Source organism: Muscardinus avellanarius (assembly GCF_963383645.1).
Source record: "Muscardinus avellanarius genome assembly, chromosome: 9".
Lineage (NCBI taxonomy): Eukaryota > Metazoa > Chordata > Mammalia > Rodentia > Gliridae > Muscardinus > Muscardinus avellanarius.
The window spans coordinates 5186994-5209222 of NC_137795.1; the positions used below are offsets into that span (position 1 = coordinate 5186994).

Below are 22229 nucleotides of genomic sequence, written 5' to 3' on the forward strand. Positions count from 1 at the left end.
TCTCTTCATTCCCGAACTGGTGCATGCCAGCCCTGTCTGTGCCCCACAGTCTGCAGGGGGAAGGAGTAAAGAGGAGACCCCAGGCCTGCTTCAGACTGGCTGGGGGCCCAGAACCACCATGTGGGGCAAGACAACCCAGGGCCCAGCCAGGGCGGTCAATGGGGCTAGAACTGTGCCCCAGAAGTGTCTGAAAGGGGCAGCTCTGGGAACGGGGCTGGAGAAGGGGCTGGCTGCAGGATCCTGGTTCTAGGCTGAGAGAGGGCTCCCTGCACAGCCCAGCGGCTGCATACAGCCACCCCTTCTTTGCAGATGCTGGTTTGGCAAGGAGCCTGGCGACCTTGTGGACTACATCTACCAGGGCCCCATCATCCTCGTGCTCCTGGTAGGTCCTTGGTGTGACTGGGGCGGAGCTGGGACACTGGGAGGACATCAGAGGACTCACCCAGACTGAGAAAGACATGGTCGGAGCAGCCCCCAATCCACTCTGCATGCCGTCGCTGTACCCAGTACGCGCCCCCTGTCCCCGCCACCCCCGCATCATCCATCTTCCGTTTTCGGGCTCTGCCTGGGACAGCCCCACACTCCTCTCTGGACCTCCTTTGTTTTCCAGGTGGGGAAAAGATCAGACTGGTGAATTTCTAGGGCCTTCCCAGGTTTGGCATCCCCTTGCCAGGTATGGTGCCTAGGCAGCCAGGTGAACAGGCAGCCGGTGGCAGGAGAAGCGGCTGAGCATCTGTTCAGCCCAGACCTGCACCCCTCTCTGCCCCAGCGACCCCCTGGGGGCCCACCCCCGCCCCCACCTGGAGCCGCAGACTCTGGAGCGCAGCATAATGAGCAATTGTTCCCCATCCAGCTCAGCTCCCCGCCCTTTACCAAATGTATTCGCATCTAAGGCATAATTGCCACGTCTTTAATCCACAACGAGCTTTAATTAAGATAGAGTTTAAGTAGAGGCTGCTTTCTGCAAAAAGAAACTATTACATATCATACATTTAAAAAAACATACAAAAAAGCCCCATAAGAAATTGGCATTTATTAAGTAAGGCTTATTTCAGGCTTGGTAATTTTAGGCTCCTATATGTACCAGCATCCTTAAAGGGCCAGGTGCCTTCTGGGAAACCCAGAGAGAGCAAAGCCCTTCTCCTGCACACAGCATGTGCCCAGCAGGGCTGGCTTTTGTCTACCATGAAGACAATTACTGTTTATCTCTTCTATCTCCTTACTCTCTCTCTCTTTTGTGTTTTCCGGGATTCATCGGACCCCATCTTGGCGTCCTTGATGTGTGTCAACTCATGATGACTAGGAAGGTTTTTCACCTGTGGCCTGAAATTCCACCGCGGGGCTTCATGGGCGTCAGAGGCAGGAGCCCACGGGGGAGGGGCGGTCCTTGGGCTCCCAGCTGGAGCGAGTCACTCACGCCCCAGTGCGCACGGAACCCGCAAGATCTGTTCCCCCCCAGCCGCTGCGGAGAGCGCATCGTGAAGGGATAGGGCTTTGATGAGGCTGGGACACAGCCAGGGGAGGCTGGCCTGGATGGGGACCAAAGGCAGCTGTAGCTCTCCTTGCCGTGAAGATGTAGGCCAGGTGGTGAGGACAGAACAAACATGGGGGACGTGATGTGCACGCGCCTGAGAGCCAGCATCCCGCGCCCTCACCCACGCAGCCCTCTCTCCCCCATGCCTGCCTCTGGACCCAGGTTCCAAGCTGAGCCCTTCTGCATGCAAGAAGCAGAGCGTGAGCTGGCCTGCCCAAGGCCACCTCTCCTGAGGATCTGCGTGGGGCTTGGGGGCAGGTCTCTTGCCTCTCACCCACCTCCTGGCTGGATGTGTGCCTGGCATTCCACCTCCCTGCCCTCCCCAGCCCTTCACAGATCCGCTCCTGCTGCTAAGAGACACTCCTTTATTTCTGAGTTCTGAGAAGCAGGCATGGTGGTTGGGTTTCCAGAAAGCCTGACTTCTCACTGGCTGTTGTCATGGGAAAGGGAGCTGACATCCTCTGCCCTCCTGTGAGCATTTCACCTTGTGCTGGGCTCTAAGGCAAGCCCTGTGGTTATCCCCACTGGACAGATGAGGAAGCGGAAGCTCAGAGAGGTTAAGCAACCTGCATAAGGCCACACAAATAAAAACTGGAAGAGTCGGACTTTGAGCCAGGAGACTAGGACTAGGTGGTGGGGAGTTGTTTGGGAGGTGGTCCCAGGGTGCACAGAGGGCTGGGAGCAGACAGGGAGCGGAGAACCACGATAGGCTGAGGTAATGAGCAGGGGTCAACAGGACAGCCAGCAGGGGCCAACAGGACAGCCACCTGGGTCTCTACGGCCTCTCTGAGGAACCGTGCATAAAAGACTTAGGATTGTCCCTTCAACGCTGGGAAGCTGGCTTACCTATCCACCCACTGCAGGCCTCAACCATAGAGGTTATCCGGGACAGCTGGGATGTTGCACACTGAGCCAAGAGTTGTTCTCCCTGGAATGCAGAGCTCAGGTGCCAGCCAGGCAGACCTGAGGTGTCTCATGCTGTGGATGCCCAGCCCGGGTCCCCTGGGCCGGGGCTCACCTGCAGGGAAGGGTGCCTAGCCCAAGCCTTTCTCTGGTGTCACAGGAGCTAGCTCAGAAGGAAAACAGGGTGGCCCAGATATGTGGGGGTTAATGTTCCCAGATAATCTCCAAGGTTCCATCCCCAATATCACCAAAAAAAAAAAAAAGAATATATTTTGATTTCAACAGTCTCTACTCTCAGATAAATGTGTAAGATCAGAAAACAGGAAGTGCTTTGTATTACATAGGATTCACCTGTGTTGATCATGACTTATGTCCATGATCCAAGGAAATGTGCCAGAATTCAGGAGCTAGAAGTCAGGCTTACCACCCAGGGCAGCCAGCCAGGATGAGCTCTCCAGAGGCAGAGCTACCCTGCAGTATGGGGTACCCAGAGACTTCATTGTTGACATCTGAAACCTAGAAGTGTTAGAACGCAGCCCAGGGTTTCAAAGCCATGGATTTTCTAGATAGACTGTGTGTGTGTGTGTGTTTGCACATTAGCCAGTAAACATCCCTGGGCTATTATGCACCTCCCTCTGGCTTGTGGGCACTTTCTGAGGAGTCCTGATGTCGGTCTTGCCCACTCCCCTCCCTGCCTGAAGGCAGATGAAGAAAAACACAGGTATAGCCACGCCCCTTCGCCTCCCCCTGCCCCACCCCACTACACACAGGACACACTCTTTGAATCAAGCACATGCACACAGCACACAGGGAACAGGCCCACCTGCCCACAGAAGAGTGGACAGAGAGCACACAGCCACAGGGACCGGCAGAGACAGGGACAGAAAGCCTGACCGCAAGGCCCGCAGACCCAAGAAGAAGGAGCTCAGGAGCTCAGGGTGATGCTGAGTCCTGGATGTCAGCGTCCGTGGACCGACTAGGCAGCCATTGGTCTTCTCCGCCTGGGGGAGTCTATGCAGCCCCGGAGTTCCTGGGCACAGGGCCAGTTAAGGGGAGATCCGTCACTTGTCGGGCCACAGAGTTATGAATCACTCCGTGAGTCAGGGCCCCTGCAGGGCAGGGCTGAAGGAACTTGGGCCAGCCTGGAGCCCTGACAGTGCCAGGGCTCAGAGACCTTCACTAGCAAGTGGGGAGGACTCTGTGGCCCTGAGAGGCAGGGCTCAGCGGGCTCTAGGCCTGGCTCTGTGGGTCCCTGAGCGGGGCAGGGGCTGGGGCTACCTGCAGTATCCCCAGAAGAGTGGCCTTTGAGCTCTCGGCCACCTCCACGGGTGAGGGGGAGGGAGAGCAAGCAGCCTGAGCCAATGGGGCATCTCCTTGCAGAGCTGCACCTCCAGGGCAGAGCTGATCCAGGGCACCTCCAGGGCAGAGCTGATCCAGGGCCGGCGGGTGCTGGGTGGCTGGGCTGCGTGCCTAGATCTGGTGTTCAGGGGGCTCCAGGGAAGGTGGCTGCTTCTCAGCTCACCCCCCGCTCGTGGTCTTTTGTCCCTCTCTGCTTTCCCTCCTTCCAGATCAATTTTGTGTTTCTGTTCAACATCGTCAGGATCCTAATGACGAAGCTGCGAGCATCCACCACTTCCGAGACAATTCAGTACAGGTGCGTGAACGCCTGGGTGCCCTGGGCGTGGCAGCAGAGAGACGAGAAGGCCACCCGGGCCATTCCCCCGCCTCCAGGCAGAGCCCTCTACGTGCTCGCCCAGGGGCCCCCTGGCATTCCGGGAGCTGCACACGCTCAGGCCATTGTCACGCTCTCGTCCTCCAGGAAGGCGGTGAAGGCCACCCTGGTCCTCCTGCCCCTGCTGGGCGTCACCTACATGCTGTTCTTTGTCAACCCCAGCGAGGACGACCTGTCGCAGATCGTGTTCATCTATTTCAACTCCTTCCTGCAGTCGTTCCAGGTGGGCGCCCCAGCCACAGGAGCTCCGGCACAGGCTTGGCGCCCGTGGGGTTCAGTTGCGCACACACTGATGGAGCTCTTGTGCACTCGGGACCAGCCTGGCCCGCAGCTGCCCTGGACTGCGCCCTGCCCTGCCCATCATCCCCACCAGGGGCGCAGGCATTCCTCACTTGCTGAGGATTCGGGGCGCCTGATGCCTGGGATGGGCCCCAAATGTTGAGGAGGGACCACCCCTCACTTAGCATGTACTGGTACCACAAGGGCGGCAGCCATGAGTTCTGACAGCCGTCCAGCTCTGACCCCTGGGGTGCTCGGTCACCTACCCCCCACCCACCCTCCAGGCCGAGCGCCTCTTCCCACGGTCCTGACCGATGCTTCTTTCTTCCTAGGGCTTTTTTGTGTCTGTTTTCTACTGCTTCTTCAATGGAGAGGTATGTGGCTGGGCCCTTGGGGTGGCCTGGGCTTTTGGAGTCCTCAGATCCTACTGTGACTGATTTGGCTGCAACAGTCTTTCAGGAAAGCATGGTCCCTGGCTGGGCTCAGCTCTGCCCCAGAAGAGGGAGGGGAAGGCCTGAGAAAACTCTTGGCCCTGGACAGCAGGACTACTGCAGGCCTGCAGCCATTTAGAAGGTCAGGTACTATGCAGGCTGGAAAAAACATTCCAGGCTCCGTGCATGCCCCCGGAGAACCAGGAAAGTGGGCGCCCAGGCCGCAGAGCCTCAGGGAAGAGAGGTGGCCACAGGAGGGAGCTTCCAGAAAGAGGAAAGGCATTTGCCATGCAATTCGTTCTTTATGGACTCAGAGCAGAAGAGAAGCCAGCACATTCCCCCCACTGCCATAGAAAGGCCCTGGCTGGGCTCTGGGGGTCGAGGCAGCCATGAAGCCGCTGCAAGGGAGATGTGAACCAGCCGATGGTGGGTGAGGTCCCACGTGGTTCCTGCGTGGAACAGCAGACATAGCCCAGCCTGGGCGCTTCTAAGCACCCCAGAGGAGCACAGGTGGTGCTTGGCCTGCAGGTGCCTAGGAGATCGGAGGCATCTACACAGACTCCATCCATCAATTGAAGGGGTCTGGATGCCCAGCCGCGGTGCAGCCTACCTCCCTGGGCTGGAGAGCATGGGGAGAAGGAGCTGCTGACGCCAACAACAACCATGGTTACTGAACACTTATTTTGCTTCAGCCGTGTGCTAGATAGGACGCGGGACACGATACATTTTACGGAAGAATTCTTCCTCTACAATGCAAATAAAAACAGATCCAATTAGGCATGTGTAGAGCCCCAGGCGGGCAGGAGGAGCTCACCCACAAAGTCTCTGGTCCCACTCTTGACTGGGTGGCAAAGTGTCCAAGGGAAACCGGGAGATTCCGAAGAATGGACGTGTGGGTTCAGGCTTCCCCAAGGAGGGACAGGGAAGGGGAGTTCCCAGAGACCGGCTTCAGAGAGGAGGCAAGAGAGGGAGGGAACCCTGGGGGAACAGGACCGGGGAGAGCCTGGGCATGAGTCTCTCCCGTCCTGCAGGTGCGCTCTGCTGTAAGGAAGAGGTGGCACCGCTGGCAGGACCATCACTCTCTCCGAGTGCCCGTGGCCCGCGCCATGTCCATCCCCACGTCGCCCACGAGGATCAGCTTCCACAGCGTCAAGCAGACGGCAGCCGTGTGACCTCGTGTGACCCTCGACGGCCCAGCTCCCCACCACCCCTCCATCACCAGAGCCATCTCCCCCTCCTCCGCCTCCTGTCCCTGGGTCCTTGTGCAGACTCATGGAGAAGGGAGGAAAGAGACCAGCTCTTCAGCCTGGCCAGAAAGAGGTGGTGCAGCTCAGGAGGGGCCCCGAGGGACCAGGGCCCAGCCACCTCGAGTCTCCACGCAAGAGAGCGCAGAGGGACGTCACGGGACCCCTGAAAATTGCTGGTGGAAAATTGCTGGTGGAGGTCTTAAGCCATGGCCCACCGTGGCCTCCGTTGCTCATTGTAGCCCCATTCACAGACGAAGAAACTGAGGCCCAGAGTGGGGGATGGTTTGATGGTGCGTCCTGCGTGCTCAGGGGCGCCCTCTGCTGTTGGGGAAGTCAAACATCAGTTGAGCTGGCTTCCTCCCAAGGCCTAGGTAGGACTCACCAAGCTCCTCCACCCTCTCCCCTTCCACCCTGCCCCTGGGGAGGGGTGGGCAGCCAGGACAACCACATATTTAGGCCAGGACAGGACAAAATAGGAGTCAGAAGGGTGATTGGGAGACCAGGCTTCACGGCCTCCGTAGACAGGGCTGCCCCTCAAGTCCAGCCAGCAGCCTGGGAGAGGCCTGTGGCTGAGGACAGGGGCCAAGGCATGGCGGCCCTTGTTAGCAGAGATGCCAGGCCTCCCCGCTGTATGATAGGACTGGACCCTTCATGTTGAGAGAGCCTGCAAGCCCATCCCTCTCATGACCCTCCTCAGCCCAGCCACAGGCAGCTAGTTCCACGCAGAGGAAGCTTAGAGCTCAGGCAGCAGGCAGGGCCTGGCCCCAAACCGAGGGCCTGGAATCTGCGGGCAGGGCAGACAAGGCCGCTGAGACCCAAGAGCGACAACCATCAGGGCCTTCCGGGTTTGGCTTCTGCCCCTCTGGGAGGGTGGCCGAGGTCAAGGGGAGGGAGAGGCCACCGGACCATTGGTTTTGAACGGGGCTTTTGCTCTAGTTACCCTCCCCCAAAAAATAAATTTTGAGAAACAGTGTATCCCATTTTGCACATTTTTAATTTGGCATGTGATACGTTTTTAAAAGTGCAAAGGGTGTGATTGCTGGCATTTGGTAAATATTTACATTTTAAAATAAAGCTGCTGCAACGCTTTAAAATAGATCAAATGGAACCTAAACACCACAGTGATTTAACACCACCCTCGTCTGTCTTACAAACACTGGCACCAGCTCCTCATTAGCCAGGGGAAATGTGCAGGGCACGGTAGCCTGTAGTCCCAGTCACTCAGGAGGCTGAGGCAGGAGGATTGCAAGCTCGAGGCCAATCTCGGTGACATGGTGAGACCCTCTCTCCAAATGAAATTTTAAAAAATAGTAAGTAAATAAATAAAGAGTTAGGGTTGTAGCTCAGTGGTAGAATATTTGTCTAGCATGTGTGCAGTACTGAGTGCAATCCCCAGGAAGACAAGACAAGGAAAGGAAAGAAAAGAAGAGAAAAGGAAAGGAAAGGAAAGAAAAGAAGTGGAATTTTTACATTATTCCTTTCCTATTTAACTCATGTCTTCATTCTATTCTCCCTACAGAACTCTTTATTTTACTTATTTTTATGTATTTATTTATTTTGCAGTGCTGGGGATCCTACCCAGGGCCTTATACGTGTTGCTAGGCAGACACCCTATCATTGGACTACATCCTCAGCCTTTGTTTAGAGACAGGTTCTCAGGAAACTGCTCAGAATGGCCTCAAATTTGCAACCCTCCTGCCGCAGCCTGCTGAGCAGCTGGGGTTCCCGGTGCGGGTCACCTCCCTCGGTTGGCTGAAGCCTTCTGTGGTTCACCTTATCTTACGTGTCTGCACAAAATAGATGTGTGAATCAAAGTAAAGTACTTAACTTCCTGTGGGAAAATGTTCTAAGTGTTTTTAAAGCCTTCTAGATTGAGTTTTTCTAACTATTTTTGGTATAAAATGTAGTAAATCATCGATTAAAGAACTATTCAACACTGCTAGTTTTTTTTTTTTATAGTAATTCCTAAGCCTGAAAAGGAAAATTCATGGAAAACACATCTGGATGAAACAGATGGAGATTTAGTTGTCCTTGGTTCTATGGATAAATTTTATTGCAAAAATGAATCAGGATGCGGGATCAAATCTTTTCTTTTTTTATATTTTATAGCTGTGCATGCTGAGAAAGCTTTTAAAATAAATAAGTAGAAGCCATGGCAATGCCACTCAGTCCTCTACACTCCTTGTGAAATGTATGCCCCAAATTGCACGGCAATCTGTCACCAAAAATGACCTGTCAGCTGACCACTTAAGGCTCTTTTTTTTTTTGGCTGTGGAAAAAAAATGAGCTGAAAATGATCAGGCTTACAATGGGCTTTGCTACCCAGGCCGCCGCCCCCGCGTACCAATGCACTGTTGGGGACTGGGGAGGGCTTCCGTCAGGAGAAGTAGCCGGACGCCCCGACGTTGCTTTCTTGAGAGACAGAATGATGCGAGTCTTGGCATACCTTTCCACCTCCCCAGAGATGCAGGAACAGGCGCATCCATTAGCATCATGGATGCTCTTGTAGAGAAAAAAGGTGTAAATGGCTCAGCCCAAGAGGCCACTTGGAGAGCTGTCAGATAGAAGAGACGGAGCGATGGTGCAGAGCTCATCAGAGCAGACACTGCAAGCCTGACGCCAAGTCCCTGCCACTAATCAGCGCGCCTCAGCTGTAGCCCTGTTCGGCTCCACAGCTCCTCTGGGCCTCTGTTCCCGGCGCAGGCCCTCGCCAGGAAGAGCGTCCTTTGACCTTTGTTTAGTGCCTTTTGACCTCTTTTCAGTTTAGGGCAGGCTCCACCGGGCCCTGAAGCCCCTCATTACTTGGGCTCCTGGTCATGGCGCCCACGGAGCTCTGCCCTTGAAGTGCTACAAGAGCCATTAGCCATCTCTCCGGGTCCCTGCTTGTTAACCTCGTTAGGCACCTGTTCCTCACGGCCCAGCCAGTCCCCATTAGCGTCTGCTTCAGCCTGGGCAGTCCCTCTCTGAAGGGCCTTCTGGAAAGTGGCCTCATTAGCAGACTCTCCTCTCCCACACTCTGCAGGCCCCAAGGCTCCTTTAACTCTCCCACCACTGGGTTGATTTATTTATTTATTTTTGTGGTACTGGGGGTGGAACTTTTCTACCTCCGGGCGATACTCCCAGAACTATTTTATACTTTATCTGGAAACAGGGTCTCACTAAGTTGCTGAGAGCCTCACTAAGTAGCTGAAGCTGGCTTTGAACCTGTGTGATCCTCCATTTAATTCTCCCACTACTGGGTTGATTTACTTGTTATTGTTTGTTTGTTTATTTATTTATTTAGTTATTTTTGGTGGTACTGGGGGTGGAACCCAGAGGTTTTTCTACCTCCAGGCTACACTCCCAGACCTATTTTATACTTTATCTGGAAAAAGGGTCTAAGTTGCTGAGAGCCTCACTAAGTAGCTGAGGCTGGCTTCGAACCTGTGCGATCCTCCTGTCTCTGCCTCTCAAGCACTGGGATTACATGTGTGTGCCACCACGCCCGGCTCCCACCACTGGGTTTATAAAGCTGGGAACAACTTGCGCTCACAGGGGGATTGCTTGCCCCTGCCCTGGACCCCGGCCCACTCCAGAGAGAAGCAGAAGCCCCAGACCTTGCATCAAAGTGGGGCCAGGGTGTTCCTGCTGTGACACAAGCAGCAAGTGACAGGGCAGCAGGACTGGAGGCGATAGAGCCTCTGTAGGGCAGGAGGTGAAAGGAGAGGGTGGCCTTGCCCTCCTGGGAACCAGTGGTGGGGTGCTACGCAAGTCCTGCAGCAGCAGAGCATATGGAGGAAATAGCCGTCATGGAAGGTGGGTATCCAGGAGGACCAGGCCACACACGTTGTAGGACGGTCACTCAGAGACCCGGGAACGCAGGAGGAGACCTAGAGGTAGAGACCCACCACAACCAAACACCCCCAGTCCCGTTAATTCAGCGCCACCGCTGAAATTACAGTACCTGACAGGCGACTGTTTTAAGACACTCAAAAGCTCCTTGAGAAGAATCAGCTCCGCGAATACGGCAGGGCAAGAGCAGGAAAGGGTTTTGTGCTCTGCGTCTGCCCGAGCAGGACCCTGTCTACAACTGTGTGTCACAGAGGGGATTTGTTTGGCCTCATGCCCCGTGGATGTCTCTACTGCTTGTGAATTAGCCGGCAGCCAGGCCAACTGGACACCTGCGTCAATCCTCTTGCGAGCAGCGGGTTGCTGATCCAGTTTGGTTCTTGTTTGTCCCACGCTCGGGATGTTTCTATGACACACTCCACCCCCATGTATACACGGAGACATTTTTCAAGTTATTGAGACTTGTGAGGAAGGTAAGGCATGAAAAGCCTGGGCTCAAGCCGGGCGTGGTGGCGCACGCTTGTAATCCCAGCATTCGGGAGGCTGAGACCGGAGGATCACGGTTCGCGGACAGTCTCAGCTACTTACTGAGGTCCTCTGCAACTCAGTGAGATCCTTTTTCAAAATAAAGAATAAAAAATAGGGCTTGGCTGGGCGTGGTGGCACATGCTTGTAATCCCCACGCTTGGGAGGCGGAGACAGGAGGATCGCGAGTTCGAAGTCAGCCGCACTGGCTTAAGAGACTCTGTTTCCAAATAAAAAGTATAAAATAGGTCTGGGAATGTAGCCCGGAGATAGAAGGGCTTCCAGGAACCCCAGTACCACCAAAAAAGAAAAAGAAAAAAAGAAAAAAAATAGGGCTTGGTGGTAGAATGCCCCTGGGTTCCATCTCCAGTATTAATAAATAAATAAATAAGTAAATAAATAAATAAATAAATAAAAGCCTGGACTCAGAAGCCAGACTGCTAAAGGTTTGTAAATTGACTTACTAGTTTGACTCTTTTCCCTGTGAAATGAAGAAGTTCCTCAGAACCTGGCATGTTCAGGGCCTGTGCATCTGGGAACTGAGAGCTGGGTGGCGCAGGGCAGCAGGGAGGGCTTTGAAGAAAGATCTCTCTAGCCAGAATGCCAGTGCTTTGGAAAACACTTGGACTTCCCCCTGGAGCCTGCAGGGTGGCTCTGGTGGCCGCTTGGGGAAGTCCGTGTTTTCCAGCTCAGTGTCTTGGGATCCCCCGCCTCAGCCTTGACAAACCCCCAGGCAGCTCTGATTGCTGTGTGTGGGAGACAAGGAAACGGGCCTCCCCTACTCCACACGCACCCACGCTTGTATCCTGTAGCAGGTGAAGGTGAGACACCTGTCTATCTGGAAACCTCGGAGTGTAGCAGGAGAGGAGGAGGCCTGTGTGAAACATGTAAATTCACTCATGGTTTCCAGGCTCTGCCCCTGAGGGGCCACTAATTCTTCTGAGGGAGGCCATGCCCACAGAGATGTTAATTAGTAAGAAGAAAGGGCAGAGGGCAGGCTGCTGACATCTGTACCCTTTGCCCTGCCCTGCCTGGCCTGCTAGGGGGTCCTTCTTTCTTTTTCTTGTTTTTGTTGTTTTTTGGGTTTTGGGTTTGTTTGTTTCTCTTGTTTTGTTTTGCAGTACTGGGGATGGAACCCAGGGGCATTCTACCTCTGAGCTACGCCCCCAGCCCTATTTTTTTTTTTATTATTTATTTATTTATTTATTTGCAGTACTGGGGATGGAAACAAGGGGCATTCTATCTTCTATCTCCAAGCGACACCCCCAGACTTATTTTTTTTTTTTATTCTTTATTTTGAAACAGGCTCTCACTGAATTGTAAAGGGCCTCACTAAGCAGCTGAGGCTGTCTGCGAACCAGGATCCTCCTGTCTCAGCCTCCCAAATGCTGGGATTACAAGCGTGCGCCACCACGCCTAGCTTTTTTTCTTTTTAATTAATTAATTAATTAATTTTTTGGCACTGCATATTAGAAAAAGGGGCATTCTTCCTCTAAGACGCATCCCCAGCTCTTTTTATTTATTGATTTATTTTTCTTGCAAAGCTGGGAACTGAACCCAGGGTGTTCTACCTCTGAGCTATACTTTTAGCCCTATTTTATTTTTTATTTTATTTTTTATTTTACTAAGTTGCTGAGGCTCTCACTAAATTACTGAGGCTGGCCTCTTTTTTTTTTTTTTTTCTTGGTAGTACTGGGGATGGAACCCTTCTACCTCCGGGCTACACTCCCAGACCTTTTCATATTTTATTTGGAAACAAGGTCTCTTAAGCTAGCGAGGCTGGCTTCAAACCTGCGCGATCCTCCTGTCTCCGCTTCCCAAGCGCGGGGATTACAAGCGTGCGCCACCGCGCCCAGTGAGGCTGGCCTCTTAATCTGCAATCCTTTCTCTGCCTTCCAAGTACTGGAGTCTGTTTACTTTTTTTTCTTTTTCTTTCTTTCATTTATTTATTTATTTATTTATTTTTTGCTGGATTGGGCATCAAACCTAGGACCTTGCTCATGGTAGGCAAGTGCCCTACCACTGAGCTACATCCCTGGCCCTTTTAAATTTTATTTATTTATTTATTTATTTATTTATTTATTTATTTATTTTGAGAAAGATCTCTTTAAGTTGCCCAAGCTGGCCCCAAACTTGTGATCTTCCTGCCTCATTCTCCTGAGTAGCTAGTATCACAGCCTGTGCCTCCACGCCCACCCTGCTGAGGATTTCTTTGGTCAGGCCTTCAGCCCTTCCTCAAGGGCCTGCAGCATCCCTCTGCCAGCACAGAGCATCTCAGTGACCTCAGCATCCAGCCAGCAAACCTCGCCCAGTAGCTCTTCCCATCAGCCCTGGTCAGACCTGGGCCTTCTGGAGGCTCCTGCAGCCACCTCTGCAAGCCCCACTGATGGGCTGGGAACTCCAGAGCATGATTTATGCCCATAGAGAGCTCTGCACCCACCGGAACTCTGGAATTACTCACAAAATAAACTGGCCTTTCTCGTTTTCTCTACCCAGGGATGGGCTAAACCACAGGCTGGGTCTAGTGCTGGCAAGCGAGACGGAGGGCACAATGAAACCAATAAGCTTTGCACAGAGGGGAAATCTATTCTCTGGCTCCACACCCTGTCTGCTCCTACCCCACCGCCAGAGCCCAGGAGCCAGTCCCAAACACATCCCCTCTCCACACCATACATGTGGATGGGATCTGGGAAAAGAGCCTCCACCACCTCCTGCAGACCCCTGCAGTGCCCCAGGTGAACCGCACCTGAGACGCCCACGTCTGTTTGGATCCAGACTTCCCAGTGACAGAGGATGCAGCCTGTCCTTCACCAGTCCCTCGAGTTGAGACCAGACATGGCTGGCTCCAGACAGGACGGGTTTACACCTGTCCTCCTGGTACGATCACAGCATTCCACTCTCACCTGTTCCTGGCTTGCATGATAAATTCTATGATCATCCTATCCAAACCCCACATTCGTCTGGGCACACAGTAGGGGCCACAAATGCTGCCAGAAAAGCATTAAAGATGGAAGCTGGATCTGCAGGAAATTCTGAACGCTAGGCACTGCGCTTTGGGGGAGCCGACTAGAGCAGAAGGGACCTCCCGAGGCTGAGTCCTGGGTCTCCACTTAACATCTGCGGCTTGGACTCATGAAGAAGCAATGTCGGGAACTAATGATTCTCAATCAGGAAGAAAACCATCCCTCGGTCTCCGCTGTGCATATGACAAAACAATTAACTGTGCTTCTTAATTAACTCTGCAGGGCACCGAGGAAGGCTGGTTCCATGAGGCCCAACTTCAACAAACAACCCAGCACCATGGATCCCCAGGGAGGGAGGGCCTTTGGCCCGGGAAGGGGGAAAAATTTGAACACTCAACATTCTTCTTGTCAGCCCAAGCGCCAGTCCCTGGATTCTCTGTGGAACCAAAAGTTGCTGGTGGGGTCCACGAGCACTCTTGGTAGCCTTTTCTTTTTTCTCCTGCTCGGTCCGTTTGCCTCCCCTCTGCAAAACTCTCTACTCCTCCTTGCCCATTCAGGGATTTCCAGAGTGCATTCTGTGGAGGCTATGCCCCCAGTTCCTAAGCAAAAGAGTACCTAGCCCTGTAAATACACGAATGACTTAATGAAAGAGACTTCTGCATGCCAGCTCCCACATTTTGTATTTTGATGTTAAAACTAGCTTATTCTGAAATGATCCCCCTCCCCATGCATACACAAACCCATGTGCATGCACCTGTCTCTAATTCTATCTCATTTCTCAAGTATAAAATAGACTCCCAGTGATCCCCCACCCCTAGGAGAGCAGGCTGTGAAGTTAAGGTCTTACATCTCAAGGAATGGGTGTTAGTGCTGCTGGGAACTGGGATTCCCATAAAGGAGAGGGATTTGGAGACGGGCCCTTCCATGGCCTGTGGCCACATCTGAACTTCATTGAGCAGTATTTACAGCGCACCACTAAGTCCAAGTACTTCCCTGGACACTGACGATACAAGTATGAAGGAAATAGACCCATATTTTTGTCCACATGGAGCTTACATTCTAATATGGACACTGAAAATTAGGATTAAGAAGTCACAAGCTGGGCATGGTGGCACGTGCTTGTAATTCCAGTACTTGTAAGACTAAGACAGAAGGGTCACAGGTTCAAGACCAGCTTCAACAATATAGTGAGATTCTCAGTGACTTACTGATACCCTGTCTCGAAATAAAAAATAAAATAGGGCTGGGGTTGTAACTCAGAGGTAGAATGCCCCTAGTACCACAAAAAGAAGTCTATGCTGAGAAGTATTACGTGCCAGAGATGGCGGATAGTGGGCACAGGGCAATGCAATACCACGTTGGAACTTAACATCAAACAGCTGGAGAAGGCAGGCCTGCCTTCAATATCACCTGAGACGGTGATATTGTTGGGGGGTCGTGCCCACCACCCCAAAGGGCAGACATGTCTTTCATGTTAAACCAGGCAGGCGATGCTGGCGGCTTGGTGGCAGTGAGAAGCAGCCCAAGATACAGGGTGCTGATGGAGCGGATGGCCTAGTAGCACTGGAGAGAGCAGGGTCAAGGACAGGTCGATGGAATTCAGCTGTCTATAAGCTTCCTGCAGGATTCCTTTCCCCAAAAATGGAAAGTCTGGACTTTTTTTTTTTTAATGTTTTGAAGCCTGAGTTTTTCTTTCCCACAATTTCATTCTACTTAATCCTGCTGTCAATTGAGTCACATTCAGTTGCAGAACAGTGAGTTTTGATGAGCCAAAACCCGTTTTAATTAGCCTAAATTGTTTCAGTTAGCCTAACTGCCTTTGCGCTAATTGTTGGTGATTGAGTTGAAGACCTAACAAACGCAGGCGCCGGCTGACACCAGGATACACAGGCTCTCTTCTGCGCCAGGTCCTCCTGTACAGGGGAGGAGGGGAGAGCTCGGCTCCCAAACAGAGAAGGGCTCCTCTTCCTGGCCTGGGAAGACACTCAGGTCGGAATAGCCGCCTCGGCTGGACCTGGGAAGTCTGCACCAGAATCCAGCCAGCTGTATTTCCAGAATCCAGCCAGCTGTATTTCCAGAATCCAGCCAGCTGTATTTCCAGAATCCAGCCAGCTGTATTTCCAGCGTGGAGCTCACAGCACTCCTCTGTTCTTCAGCTCCAACACCCCCACACAAGAACGTGGCTCCCCAGCCTGGCCCAGAGAAACTGAATCCCACTGTGCGTTCACCACCCCACCTTTGCTTTACTGACAGCCTCTCTGCGTGCAAGGTTCTTAGGAACTTGAAGTCTCAAAGACCTCTTTCAGGAGAGGAACGAGGCCAGCATCTCCCATGACGAGGAAGAATGCCCAAGGGCAGCTGTAGTAGTGGTAGTGGCTCTTCTAAGAGACCTTCAAAAATACCGATGCTCAGGACCCGCCCGAGAGAAACTCATTACACCAGATGAGGCGGAGCCCAGACATAAGCATCTCTTAAAGCTCAAGTAACTGAAACACACAGCCAATCTTTTACTGAGGCCTAACGTCTTTTACCGAGGCAACAGGTTTAAGAAGGTATTTTCTAGCTGGGCATGGAGAGGCATTCCTTTAATTCCAGTTCTTGAGAGGCTGAGACCGGAGGATCATAAGTTCAATTCCAGCCTCAGCACTTAATGAGACCCTGTTTCAAAATAAAAAATAAAATTGGGCTGGGAGTATAGCTCAGAGGTAGAATGCCCATGGGTTCAATCCCCAGGAACACATTAAAAAAACAAACAACAACAAAAAAAAAAACAAAGGTGTTTCCTTTAAAAGGAAGATTTACTGTCCTGCTGAGACGGGAGCATGTCGCAGCTCAGGAAGGATCCCAGGGAGCGGGGTGGGGCCACACGCCATCTCTGGCAAAGCTCCCACATCACGTCCCAATTTCCAGAGGAGACATTAATTCTGTCCACATGGTCTTAACACGATTACCACTTCCAGGCAGCCAAGTAACCAAGAATTATTGAACAGGCAACAAGAGGTGAATTCTGAAGCGCAGGAAAATTATTCATACGTTCACTTACTGGGTCTTCAATTAAATTTCATTTTGATGTTGGCTGAATGTCAAAACACCTTCCTCACACAGACTATAAGCAAGGTGTTCGGCATCAGGGGCGAGGCTCCCAGACTCCCCATCCCCCACGGGCCGGCGTCTGTCACAGGGGGCTCATCCCAGGCAGCTCAGGTTCATCCAGTCCTCTCAGGAACAGACTCCACTCAGCCCAAGCCATGACTCCTTGAGATTATCCTGGTGAAGGGACAGTCATTTAAGGTCTAGAATGACTCTGCTTCAACTGAAGCACTGAACAAAGTAACTCCGCAACTTCCTGTTACAGAACACTGAAGGTACCGGACATCCGTAGTACCAACTCGTGAAATTAGGATGGCCGTTTCCATATTTCTGTGACGCGGTGACAAATTCCTTTTCTGGCACCTCCATCTATAGTTAGTGGTTTGCTATTTGAGCTGTGGCTGTTAAACATTAAGGTGCTGGCCACCTGCAGCAGTCAGGCAGGAACCCTTCCCTAGATGTTAACTGTAAATTACACTTGATTCAGGGTCCTCCAAGTCCAACCTAAGTTTCAAAGAACCTAACTACATTCCATGGAAACTAATAGGATCTGAGTTTTCCCTATCACTAACGTTTTGGTAGGGGGCACTGGAATAAGGGTTAGAGACAGTGCTACTTACCTGTGGTTCAAGTAGCCTACTGTTTGGTACATACTAAAAAATAATAATAAAAAGGACCGCAGAGCATCAGGCAGGCCTGCTCTTGGTAAAGACCTGGACTTTAAACAGAAGTGTGGTGTGCGGGTGTGTGCGTGTGCATCCATGTGCACGCTCGTGTTTAAAGAGCCTCTTCGCCAGGCGTGGTGGCGCACGCTTATAATCCCCGCGCTTGGGAGGTGGAGACAGGAGGATGGCGCAAGTTTGAAGCCAGCCTCGCTGGATTAAGAGACCCTGTTTCCAAATAAAATATAAAATAGGTCTGGGAGTGTAGCCCGGAGGTAGAAGGGTTTCATCCCCAGTACCACCAAAAATAAATAAATAAATAAATAAATAAATAAATAAATAAATAAGAGCTTCTTCATTTAGAATATGAGAACACAGCTCTTCGCCCATCTGTGCTTAAAATCAGGCAAACAGACTGCACATAGAACCAGAGCGTTCTGCAACCGGCCTGTGCTTCTCTGGCGGTCAATCCCCTGGAGACGGCAGGTGTTTCGCGGGTGGCTAAGGAAGAGCGAGAGAGACTTGCAGGTCCCACGACAGCCCCTTCCTCATGACAAATGTGTCTGCTAATGGAAAGTGAAGTTTCAGTTCCAATCCCTTCATGATCCAAGGTAGGTAAACCCCACTATTTGTTGAATATATCGTCCCCTATTGAGCTCATAATCACCTGCAGTGATTGCTTCATTATGGGGGTACTTACTGTAAAAGGGAACAAATGAGAAGCAACGGCAGCCCTACCCCGCGTGAAGACGCTGGACTGCGGCTCACCGCAAGCTTAGCATGAGGAATGTTCAGGGGGAGGAATCCCTGGAAATGAAAACTCTGTTTATCTGAAATCTAGTTCCTTCTAATTTAATGATGCTTACGAAGGCACGACAGACAGACCAGGAAGACGCTTCTTCCCAGAAATGGCTAGCTTGAAAATTCAAAACTCGGAGACCTGGGGTGTAGCTCTGGCTTGGCCCCAGTGTGAGCGAGGGGTTGGGGTGGGGCACACGACACTCGTCTATAGAATATTTATTGACTATCAACTATGTACAGTGTTCTGGTAGGGACCATCAGAAAACACAGTTTCAACTGTGCTTCAGAGCCGAGACAAAGGAAAACCTCCTGGAGACCACCCTCCCTCCCTAGCACTGCATGGGAGGAAGTCAGATGCCAAACAAGGTCTTCACTCTGCAAATATGAGCTGCTCGCAGTCTCATATCCTTGAATTTTCTCCTTAAAAATGAGCACATCTTCTAAGGGCTCTATACAAAAATATAATAGTAGTAAAGTGCCTTAAAGACTAAGCCAAACTCGACTGGGCTAGAGTCACGATACTGTGATGGCTGAGAACCGCTAAGCTGGACAGGACAGCCAGAGTTCCTCCAGCACCAGGAGCCCAGTGCTTCTCAGGACCAGCAGGCCCAGAGCCAAGCTGGCTGAGAGCAGAGGGCGCCCCGCCTACAGACCCCTGGAAAGCATGCACCAGGGCCGAGAGCCTGGCTGCTCCGCTGAGGCCGCGTGGAGAGCAATGGTAAACGCGCGTGCACATTGCTTCTGCGTGATGGTAATGTTCTAAAGCTGGACTGTGGTGGTGATGGCAGAGTTGTGTAAATGTACGAGCCAGCAGTGGCCGGAACACAGAAAACAGTCAAATTTCATGCTATGAAAGTCATAGCCCAATAAATTATACTGTTGATGTTTAAAATCTATTAATTGTGTCTAACATTAAGCACGACTATGTCTAACTCAAAGCAAGAGAAGTAGGTTTGCCTCAAGAGTAGAAACACAAGCAAACACATTAGAAATTTGTTCAGAATTCTTTTCACTTTAATTGTAGGGGTAAAACCAGGCAGCCGCTGAGAATAAAATACAGTCCCGGGCGCAATCACAATGCTGTTTGGGTTTTTTGGGTAAAGTGGACATGATAATAGTTGTTTTTCTGTTAGTGTGAGTGGTCAAAGTTGCCAAAACTGTCCTCAGTCCTCGATTGTCTCTTTTTTGCCAGTCTCTTGCCCTTCAAAGAGAGGATACCTGGCCTCCACGTCAGCCCACGTGATGCTGCCATTGGCCAGGTCGCGGACCACACCGGGCAGCTCAGAGACCTGGGAGGAAGAAAGAGAAGTGCAGGCATCAGCCAGCGTGCTCAGACTTAAACTCGCCACACCTGACAGCACGGAGCTGAAGCAGCCTGTATAATGACGAGGCCCCTTACAGACTGGGCTCTATGTCATGTTTCTTGTCGCTCTTCTGAGCTCCTGCTACTCACTCCCCTCCCGGGCCAGGGTCCACGCCCCCCTTCAAGTCCACAAAGCCCACAAGCTCCCGGAAAGCTCAATCCTGCTACAAAGCCCTCCCTAACGACTCCAACAAATCTCTAGTCAGTCGTGTCAAGTTTAACTCTTAGAACAGGAGCTCTTAACTGCTTGTAAACACTTGACTGACAAGGGTCAATCGAGTATCACATATGATAGAAGGAAGCCCAGGCAAGCCAACTGTTACTCAGCCATAAGTAAGCACTGGCTGCCTCCCCGCAGACGGTGCTCCAGCGGCCCTGGAGCCATCCCTACGGCTTGTCAAGGCCCCTCTGCCTCCCCCGGGTCCTGGTTTAGGAGGTTGCGGGCAGAGACTGCTGAGCTGGGGACCATACTTGAGAACCGCAGCCAGACGGGAGCGTAGCTCCAGAGTAGCCAGATCTGGTTTGTAAATGACAAGCTAGAAACCCGTGACTTTGAGTAGACTACAAACGCCTTTGGGAAAAGGCAGCCTTCTACTTCTGTTTCCCTGTTACTGACTCTGCCAGGCCATGCACATACTGCACGCTCTACATAAACACCGCTCAAAGTTAACAAATTGCTGGATGGCAGTTGCCAAGTTTTTTGTTTGTTTGTTTGTTTTGCAGTACTGAGGATGGAACCCAGGAGCATTCTACCTCTGAGCTCCACCTCCAGCCCTTTTTTATTCTGTATTTTGAAACAGGGCCTTACTGAGTTGCTGAGAGCCTCACTATGTAGCTGAGGCTGCCCGCAAACTGCGATCCTCCGGTCTCAGCCTCCCGAATGCTGGGATGACAAGCGTGCCCACCACGCCCGGCTAGCTGCCAAGTTTTTAAGTGGTTGCTTCATCCTTTCCCTGCCACCTTCCTTCTCTTCCTGTGCTTGTCCCACTCCATTATTCCCTTCAAATTAAGTAAAATCACTGAAACATTATTCACTTTTTTTTTTGGTGGTACTGGGGTTCCTGGAAATCCTTCTACCTCTGGGCTACACTCCCAGATCTATTTATATAATTTTTTTTTTTTTTTTTGGAAACAGGGTCTCTTTAAGCCAGTAAGGCTGGCTTTGATCCTGCACGATCCTCCCATCTCCGCCTCCCAAGCGTGGGGATTACAAGTGTGCGCCACCACACCCAGCCATTATTCACTATTTTGAATAGATTCACACTAAAAAGTTTATACACATACCTGCATAAGATAAAAATGTCTTAGCCCCAAAAGCCTACCAATAAAAACTATGGCAACAGCCTCATGGGATTACACGTCTCTTGCCCGATAAACAAATAAATATAAAAGCAAACTGCTAGAGAATAAGCCCAGAGCAATACAAATGCTATAAAATATCAGAGAAGTGCTAATGGATATTTTCATAATTAAGCCAAACGGATTTGGGAATCTGGGCTTTGTCTGATACAAGCCTATCATTAAAATTACAAAAAAAGGGAGCATAAATACATCAAAACCCCACCAGAGAGTGGTGCACATGTTTAAGACACAGCATGCAAAGGGGAGGCCCGTTACCTCTGCTCTGATCTGCCGCATGGAGTCGCGGTCCCTCAGGGTTGCAGTGTGAGGGGTCTTGTTCACCGTATCGAAGTCGATGGTGATGCCAAATGCCACGCCGATCTCATCCGTCCTGGCATAGCGCCTTCCAATTGACCCAGAGGAATCATCTACTTTGTGAGACACGCTGTTCCTGGTCAGGGCTTCCGCTATGCAAAACAAACGAAATAAACTGCTAATAAAATAATGGAGGGGGTCCCAATGCCATTGAATGCTGTCCTTCAGCTCAGGAAAACTTATGAAAGGGTCCAAGACAAGACAGCAACAAATTCCAGTTATTAAGAAAAAGAAAAATCCCAGAAGACTGATAAATTCTTACTGGAGCCCAAGCCTTCCCTCCTGCCTACATGTGACCTGGCTGCAGGGAGGGAGGCAGTCCCGAGCCCACCGCCTCTGCTCGCCTGACTGAGGGGTGATCAGGTGACCCCAGGATCCTATTCAGTGCCATGGACTTCTGGCCGTGGGTCTACTGGCACTCGGGTTCTCCTCAAGAGAACACCAAGGTCAACACTAGAAGCATCTAATCTAATCTTTTTCTCTTAGGTTACTAGGGATTAAACTTGGGGGCATTGTCTACATTCACGCTATACCGCTAGCTCTATTTATTTATTTTGAGACAGGGTCTCCTGAAGTTGCTGAGGCTGGCTCGAACCTGTGATCCTTCTGGCTCAGCCTCCAGGCACTAGAAATATAGGTGTGCACACAATACCCAACTTCTCATCTTTATGTCTGGCTGCTGGGTCCCACTGTGACTCATCAATGCTAGAGTTAAGCACCCTGAGAGGCACGCACTCACTTAGAAACAAGAGCAGAGGCTGATCACTGAGATTTATGCTTGTTCAATCTATATTTTACTGAAATACACGATACGTTTCTAAAGTTAAGTCTACTTGATAGCGTTCCCATGGAGATTACCAATTGGATTTGCTTACATAATTCCTTGACAAATGGCATGAACTCCTGGTTCTGGCTCAGTGGAAGGACGGAACATTTGTATGGAGCAACCACAGCAGGGAAACTGAAGAACTAGATGGTTTAAAAAGAAAGAAATTCAAATATGTTAGTTTACGAATACTAAATGTCAACGCCCCACACAAGAGGCTACGACCAGAGGCTACGACCAGTGGGTGTCCAAGTGTGAACTCACTGTTGAAAAGGCAGAAAGCAAGAGCGAAAGCAGCAGACCCAAAGGCAGACAGGAGGACCAGGGCT

The 22229-nt window shown here is 51.4% G+C and overlaps 2 protein-coding genes across 5 annotated transcripts in view; one reads left to right on the forward strand and one right to left on the reverse strand.

Annotated features, from left to right (window-relative positions):
- CRHR2 (corticotropin releasing hormone receptor 2) overlaps positions 1–6051 on the forward strand; it is a gene marked incomplete at both ends in the record, with an annotated part of 39775 nt that extends 33724 nt beyond the window's left edge. For all 4 annotated transcript variants that reach the window (XM_080701398.1, XM_080701399.1, XM_080701400.1 and 1 more), the window contains 5 exons: positions 310–382; positions 4006–4091; positions 4257–4392; positions 4781–4822; positions 5911–6051. In XM_080701398.1, coding sequence (XP_080557524.1) covers positions 310–382; positions 4006–4091; positions 4257–4392; positions 4781–4822; positions 5911–6051 — 478 coding nt within the window. The remainder of the gene's footprint in view (positions 1–309; positions 383–4005; positions 4092–4256; positions 4393–4780; positions 4823–5910) is intronic.
- Positions 6052–19158: 13107 nt separating this feature from the next.
- GARS1 (glycyl-tRNA synthetase 1) overlaps positions 19159–22229 on the reverse strand; it is a gene marked incomplete at both ends in the record, with an annotated part of 41919 nt that continues 38848 nt past the window's right edge. Inside the window, 3 exons of the mRNA XM_080701759.1 lie at positions 19159–19284; positions 20976–21166; positions 21950–22043. Of these exons, the coding sequence (XP_080557885.1) occupies positions 19159–19284; positions 20976–21166; positions 21950–22043 (411 nt within the window). The remainder of the gene's footprint in view (positions 19285–20975; positions 21167–21949; positions 22044–22229) is intronic.